Source organism: Dinoponera quadriceps, unplaced genomic scaffold (genome assembly GCF_001313825.1).
Source record: "Dinoponera quadriceps isolate SergipeBrazil2010 unplaced genomic scaffold, ASM131382v1 scaffold2159, whole genome shotgun sequence".
Taxonomy (NCBI): domain Eukaryota; kingdom Metazoa; phylum Arthropoda; class Insecta; order Hymenoptera; family Formicidae; genus Dinoponera; species Dinoponera quadriceps.
Window position 1 is genome coordinate 691037 of NW_014556477.1, and position 8661 is coordinate 699697.

Here is an 8661-nt window from a genome sequence, read left to right on the forward strand (position 1 = left end):
TTGCATAATACGCACGCTTTTTTTCATCATGACCGAATCCCCCTTTCGCTGGTAAGATTCCTTCCGTCTATCTTGCCATCCTTGCCGAATGTCAAGAGGTTAACTGTCGAACGCGAGTAGCAAATGGCGAAAAAACAAAAGCCGCGGCGGTAAGTGCGTATCGATTTTAGTCAGCGTAACCGGTATGCGATTCGTTTAGCATACATTTTTGCATAATACGCACGCTTTTTTTCATCATGACCGAATCCCCCTTTCGCTGGTAAGATTCCTTCCGTCTATCTTGCCATCCTTGCCGAATGTCAAGAGGTTAACTGTCGAACGCGAGTAGCAAATGGCGAAAAAACAAAAGCCGCGGCGGTAAGTGCGTATCGATTTTAGTCAGCGTAACCGGTATGCGATTCGTTTAGCATACATTTTTACATTTGCATAATACGCACGCTTTTTTTCATCATGACCGAATCCCCCTTTCGCTGGTAAGATTCCTTCCGTCTATCTTGCCATCCTTGCCGAAGCCTCCGTGACCATGCGCACTACCTCGACCCGCCATTCCACCTTTCACTTTTTATCTTTCCTATTTTCCGGTTTTATAAATAGATTTCTTTATACAATTTCTATTAGCATAGTTTTTACATAATTGTACACTGTACTAACCAGGCTGATGTCCGTGAATAGTTATTTCACAAGAGAATAAATTGCGCACGTCAACGCTGTAATGTTATAGGCGAAAACCGAACGAGGCCGAACGAGGAAACAAAAAGGAATAACAATCAATAAAATTGAAACAACCCGTTTACCCAAGGTAACTAAGAAGAGGAATATTATATATAACTTCCACCATTTTTAAACCTCCTCCTGCGGAAAAAGTCATTCAAATTAATATTTGACACTGTTTAACCCTTTGCACTCGAGGGCTCCGGAGCGGAGCCATTTAAAATTTGTCTTCAAACTCAAGGGCTCCGCTATGGAGACGATACAAATAACTTTCAGTTCATAAGGACAAAAACAAATCGTAAAAACTATTATGTATAGGACATTCCGCTCTTGCTATTTGCATTGTCTCCATAGCGGAGCCCTCGAGTTTGAAGACAAATTTTAAATGGCTTCGCTCCGGAGCCCTCGAGTGTGTTTATTATTAGTTTCGTCATATTATAAAATCATTCGTTATAATTTAGCTCAGTCATATATAAAAACAAATTGAAAGAATATATAAACAACAAGTTGAAAGAGCTTGTTTAGTAATTAATTATGCACGTCTAACGTCAATGAATTAAATTTTTTACTGCAAAAATTTACATCGTCTACGTCAACGCGTACCTGACATTATTTTCATTAAGCAACACATTTGAATATCAAGGTATTATATGATACGTTCAACGAGTTTTCTTTTAGTCGAGAAATAACCGTCGAACGGAAAACAGTTGTGAAAAAATACGATATAACATTTCTATCTCATAACCGGCCGGTAACGTATAAATCATATTTTATGGTTATTATTATTTATAATACAAAAAATTTTGTGGTTATTATTATTTATAATATAAAAAATATATATAATTCAAATATTTGCGTCTTAAAACAATAAATATTTATTTTTAAAAGAGAAAGTGAGAAAAAATAATTAAAATTTATTTAAATATAAAATAAATGTGTAAGTAAAAAGATTCAGAGATTAATTGAGTTATAATTTTGAAATAGCACGGTGAAATATCTCTAAATATAATAACAATAAAAATAATTAACCCTTTGCACTCGAGGGCTCCGGAGCGGAGCCATTTAAAATTTGTCTTCAAACTCGAGAACTCCGCTATGGAGACAATGCAAATAACTTTCAGTTCATAACATAAGGACAAAGACAAATCATAAAAACTATTGTGTATAGGATATTCCGCTCTTGCTATTTGCATTTGAGTTTGAAGAGTTTGAAGACAAATTTTAAATGGCTCCGCTCCGGAGCCTTCGAGTGCAAAGGATTAATAAAGATAAAATGTTTCGATATAGTCGCATAACATAACATATGTGGGATAATTTTAGATTAAGCCTATCTAAAATAATTTGGTAAGGAACAGACAGTGTCATAAACATGATCAAGTTAGAAACTATCACGATTAAGGAAGCAGCTGAGATAGTTGGAGGAGACGAGCAACTATTTCAAGAGATGTTGGACAAGATTCGACAATGGCTGCAACAACAACTTCATCTACCTCAAGGTTTGCATTTTAAGATTCATATGAGTCTTTTTGATTAATTTCTTACATGCCGCGCTCATATCAATGAAACGTATTTAACTATATTTAAGACAAAAATGTCTATATGACGAATTATTTTGTCATTCGTGAAGCACGGATGCCGATTGTCTACATTCTAACAAAACAAGTTATTTTGTCATTCGTGAAGCATGGATGTTGTTTGCCTGCATTCAATCATTAATGACTAAGTAACTTTGGCATATTCTACTTTAACACTTTAATGGCCGCACGTCTACGCAGTCAAACGTCGTCAGGGACCGGCAATATTTTCTTCGGCGGTAGCATCATACACATGTTGTTCCGGCTATCACACACATGTTATGTGAGCGGCCATTAAAGTGTTAATATACTAACTATATAAATAAATGAATAAACGATGTGTATTAATATGCCGTAATAATGAATATAAATTACAGGGATTTCGGACAAACAATTAGAAGCCATTCTTTTAACTTCAAAACTTAATCTGGAAAAAGCTAAGAAACGTATAGATTCGCTATACACTCTTCGTACTCTGCTTCCCGAATTTTTCGCAGACTATGACCCGCTATGCGACAATGTTGCTCGATTTCACAAATGCATGTAAGTATAAATCATGTCATTTTTATATTCTCTTATGCTGATTCTCATAACATTTTATATACAAAAACGATTACTAAAAGTGATAACCAGAAATACTAATTGAAATTTAATGTAATATTAAAAAAGATAAATAAGAAATATTATAATTTGTGTGTATACAAATGGATATTAACGTAATTATTTCGGATAATTTTAACTTAAAGACAAAGTATCTCGTTTTCCAAAGTAAATGTGTTAATTGTGTATTTTATAAAATAATTTAGAGAATACTTTTTATAAAGTATAAAATAAATACAGACAATAAATAAGAAAGCTTTATTTAATAAAATGAATGAAGAATTACGATAATTATGAATTGATCATTATCTGTGTATAATCGAATTCTTGTTTTTATGTTAAATGTATCTTCATGTATGTATATTCACTGGCAGGCAATGGGTAACTCTACCACAGTTATCACCGGAAAAGCACAGAATCCATATCATGAGATGGATAAACAATAACACCTCTTTGTTTCATCTCCAAGATATGTTGAAGTACGTAAAAATTATGCAAGCAAGTATATCATATCGGTACCTCAAAGACACTGAAGTTTCCGCAAAATTTTATTCCGCGAAAAAATCGGAACCTTCTCGTCGCGAAGGTATATCGTCGCACAACAATAGCACAATTGCGCCTAACTATTAGAAATTACTTGTAGTGAGTCGCGGGATATTATAAAAATAAATTTAAATACGCGCTGCATTCACCGGCCGACATAAAGGACGAGGACGATGAAACAGGAGCGAAGAGAGAGGAAAACCGTGACCTATTTCATGCGGCGTTATGAACTTTCCATATTATCGGAATCTTCGCGTTCGGTGCTCGACGAAATGATTATTTAACACCGGTGTTACTATGCCCGCGAGTAATTTCCGTCCGAGCGTTTTCACGAGACGCCATCCGGCCGATCCAATCACAGTGGATCGATCCCGCCGTCTTATTCCACGCAATCTTTGGAATCTCCTTTTCTCCTCTCTTCCCAGCCTGTCTTTCCTCATCTCCTTTTCTATTCGCGTAAGACTAAACACGTAACCTCCTCTCTCTTGCCTGCTATTATCGATAATGAGATAGAAACAAGATACACACCTCTACACTCGTCTCTTCCTATCTCTACAGTTACACTCTACCGGGTGACACATATCGAGAGGAAAAGCTGAAATCGATGACTTTGGCGAAGCAGGATAAGAAGGGAAAAACCGCGCGAAACTCGCGAAGCCATTCAAATCGTAGTCGCATTTCCCGCGCACGCTCTTGTATATCCGCAGTTTCGATCAATGGGGAAAACTCGTGATGAATCGTGCCACCGAAATTTAACGGATGACAACTGTTCTTATTTTTGTTGGAAATAATTTTCAAGAAAAAATGCACGTCTCCATTGATCACCACTACGTCGCAATGTTTTCTTGAATTATCAATTTTTCGTCGTAAAAATTAAATATACTTTTCCGCTATACAATATTGAACGATGAACTTAGGTCGAATGCGTAAAATAGATTAAAGACAAATAGATTAAAGATGAAAAATTTAATCGAAAGACGCGTATATAACGCGGTTTTTTATGTTACAGATATGTTTTCATGATGTTAGATGTACGTCTAAAAGAAGACGTAATGAATTCTGAATTAGTCATTTGGGATTGCACTAATACTACTTTTGGTCATATATTAAAATTCTCACCGGGCTTATTAAAAAAATGTGATCTTTGTCTGGTAAGTAGTCGCACATATACTATATACCATCATGTTTAAACTAATTTGTGAATTGTTTCAATTATTCAGGAGGCATACGGTTTAAGAATTAAAGCAATTTATTTTATGAACGCACCGACGTATATCGATAACTTATTGACGATGGTAAAACTGTTTATGAATCCAAAACTTCATGAGAGGGTGAGTAGAGATGATACTGTGAAAATTCGCATTTATTGTATAGTATGATATTATGATCATTTTCATTTTGTTCCGCATTTGGTAGAACAAAAGAAAACATAATTTTCAAGCAAACTTATGAATTTTTGACCAGCAGTGAATTTTTAGATGCAAACGCTCGAATCAGGGGTAGATTCATTACAAAAAATCTTACCGAAATCCGTTTTACCGGAGGATTATGGCGGTGAGGAACTATCAATGGCAACTCTAACAGGTAAAACATCAATCGATATTATGAACACGTAGATTTATTAATGATTTTGTGAATTTAAATTTTATGAATTTAATGTTTAGATGACAAAACGTCAAGTATCGCAAAACACAAGTTCTTTTAATTTGGTATCTATTCTCCGTGAAAAATTGTCCGCTCTTCCTCAATATTTATCAACAGCAATATTTATTCTCTACAACATACAAAAATCCGTTAATACCTAAATTAAAAAATCTAATTGTTCATTATTTGGATGTAGGAAAATGATTTAAAATCGGAAAGGCTTCATTTTAACTGTATTATATTTCAGATATGTGGTTTGCAAAAGTAAAAAGTGAACGAGACTGGTTACTGAAACAAGAAAAACTTAAGAATAACGAGTTTCTCCGAACTGATTGCGTAATAAATGCGGATGATTTATTCGGAGTTGCCGGAACATTTCGAAAATTAGAAATTGACTAACTCGTTAAGAACAATTTATAGATGGACAATCTGTATGATATTTATAAAATCAACATATGCAAATTAATGCACACACACACACACACAAAAGTATATATGCGACAAAATGTTAAAATTAGTGCTGTCAATATCAATATATATAGGGTGATTCACAAATGCATGCTCATACTGGGGGGGGGGCATACCCTTCAGGAGGCGAATCAACAACCAAACAAGCAAAAAACGTCATATGAACACACGTTCTACACACATCAGTTTTGAAATTATGAATAACCAAAGAAAACGTTCGAAGTATTCGCCTCGTGCGTCAACACATATTACTAAACACCTTAGCACCTCTTGACCTTAATATATAATATTTAATCTAATTATCCTTAATCTAATATTTACAAACAATACTCATCGATATGAATCAAGCATCTCAATCAAATTTTTATTTTTGGGGCCATTTAAAATCTACTGTGTAATCAACGCAAGTGAACAATGTGCACGATCTGCGAGAAAGAATACAAAATAGATTTGTGACTATTTGAAAAATACTCTGTATTTTCGAGCGAGTGCAGAATTCAATGCTAAAGTCCGTGCTGACGCATAAGGCGGACATCTTTCCCAATCATCCATAACTCAAAAATCAAGGCATGCAGGACCACGTTCACATTACGCCCTTCACTTACTTTAATGTATATATTCACTCCCCGAAACATAGACATGCATCTATGAATCACTCTGTATATATTTGAAAATCTAATAATCAGATTCAAAACTTGATAAATATTGAAAGTATACTAAAAATGCATTGAGGGTACCTTTAATTTTGTAAATAACTACGAGTATGCTATGGTATTTTTCATTAAATTATCGCTGTAATTATATATCTATAGTTGTAGAAAAATTGATGATCTAATAAATCAAATATGACTCTATGGTCCGGTATCTTGAATGTTACCCGAGTCCCGGATACTAACACCGCTAATTAAAACCTTCCGATCAGATTGTTCTCTTGTCAATACATTGTCGTAGATGGTAGACAGACAAATGCTTGCCGAAACACGATCGAACATGGTTCCAAAGCCTATCGATGCTGTCGACTATATTTCGGCAGCGAGACAAGGGCAGCATTGTCGAGAGTGAAAGGGGATTGTATGTTATAGGTATGTTCAAGTCCTGAGGGAGCAGACAGTGAGGTCAGAAGCACGATAATGGGGATAATAAATGGCCCCGGATCGCCCTTTGCAATTCACCCTTGGCCCATGCCGAAACCCTACGTCGAAGGACACGCATGATGCCGAAACCGCAATTTCCGCGATCAGCCTTTATTAATATACGGTACTGTTATCTCGTTACAACGCGGAAACCGCGCTTAACCGTCTCTAACCAACCATAGTTTAATATCGTTTCTTACGGGATATTAAGACTGCTTAATTAATCGCGCCCTCTGCGTCTCGTGCACCCCTTCGCGTTAATATAAAGTCTCATATTACGACTTGTGCATGATAACGTAATTTTACATACAAAGGGCTATTTTCTGACGGTACGACGTGAAATGCGGCTACTCGATTCTGAACTCCACGCGTAGATGACGTCATTTCACTTTGGATTTGGACGATCACATTTACCGCCCGATGTGTAGGCAGAGTACGCACCACGGAAATTACTTACATATTTACATTGTAGAAAAATTATACGTACATATATCTCACGCGTACCTATGACGTCCTATTAGGTATTAAAAATCGCCAAAAAAAGTTCGAATATACTTGCAAACGTTACGTTGACATCTCGTGTAAGAATGCGCTCGTTTTCTAACACGAACCGTAGGAAACAACGCGCATTAACGGAGAGAAGCTGATTACTATCGTGTGTACAGCCGAGGCCTGTCTCGTTAACAAAAGGGCAAACAAATGGGCGCCACGAAACGCGACACAAGAGTCGAATTATCACACAATCTGTACCTACTTATTTTCAATCTGCAACGAAAGAAAGCGCTAGAAGTTATCCTTATCTCGCGCCAATCCGCGAAGACTTACACCGGCTCTGCGGGTATCGCGAAATCTCTCTAAATGGAAATTCGCTGTAGCGAAGTTTCCTCGCTTTCCTATATGCCTCAACACGTTGTCCTCGGTAGACTGATGAGCATGCACACGGAAACGATTCCGCTTCGCCGTCGCCGTCGCCATACGGCAAGGGATTGGAGATAATTCCTGAGAATTTCGCACACTGCTGGCGAATTAAAAGACCGGCTCGTTAAGACGGTGATGCCAACACGCACCGCATCACTCGGTAATACTGCGAGTGTGTACGACGTGTCCTCGAACATGATGACGTCATGACAGTACTGATAGTAGTGAAGTAATTTCAGAACTACTGCGGCAATACAGTATAATGACTTCATCTTAGCAGCACTGCCAGTAAAAAGGGGAATACGGCCTAAATAACACGATAATTTGAATGGGCAATGTTCTATTGCGTTGTAGCAACGAAAAGGAAAGAACATCATCAGTTAAATGAACTAAAAATAGAGAAACAAGGCGGATGAGCCGCTTGATTGTAAAGCACAAAAAATTGGTTTACCGTAAAGAGACCCGAACATTTTCCAGAATAACAAAAAGTGACAGCATCGTCAGGGCACAAGGTATATCCGCAAACAAAGAGGAAGAAAATAAATATTGCAACGCACGTAACCGCGACCCCGAGACGTATATTCCACCTCTAATTAGAGGCGACCACATGTACGGACACACGTCAAAGAATATACATTACTTCTAGTTTCACGTAGTCTGACGTATTGACCGACGAAAGAGCCGCGCTACTTAATTCGAACTATCTCGCTTTAGAATATCAATATATGATAACACGGTCACGGTAAACTAACTAAATGCATATAATACAAGATATCGCGTTTACGTTATTTTCTCCTTTATAAAATCTCCATTCCGATAACCTGTTATAAAACGAATCGTTTCAATTTTACGCTTCGCAAAGCAGGATAACGTCGACATCGAAATCCACAAGAAGTGTGATTTCACGCCGCGATTATCTTCATATAAGATATAAATATATGATCGGGCGGCAGTACGATAAATTTTAGTAAATTCAGAAATATACGTTTACGGTATCTTCCCCTTTGTGATGTTTCTATTTCGATAATCTATTGTGAAGCGAGTCGTCTCAATTTTACGCTCTGCGTTGC

At 36.7% G+C, this 8661-nt stretch overlaps 1 protein-coding gene across 1 annotated transcript; it reads left to right on the forward strand.

Annotated features, from left to right (window-relative positions):
- The first annotated feature begins 1408 nt into the window (after positions 1-1408).
- On the forward strand, positions 1409-6321 carry LOC106747519 (alpha-tocopherol transfer protein-like). The gene is made up of 8 exons (XM_014625102.1): positions 1409-1462; positions 2032-2207; positions 2663-2828; positions 3260-3364; positions 4438-4579; positions 4649-4759; positions 4907-5012; positions 5320-6321. The coding sequence occupies exons 2-8, from the start codon at positions 2081-2083 to the stop codon at positions 5469-5471; spliced, it is 909 nt and encodes a 302-aa protein (XP_014480588.1). The 5' UTR covers positions 1409-1462; positions 2032-2080; the 3' UTR covers positions 5472-6321.
- Positions 6322-8661: the final 2340 nt, after the last annotated feature.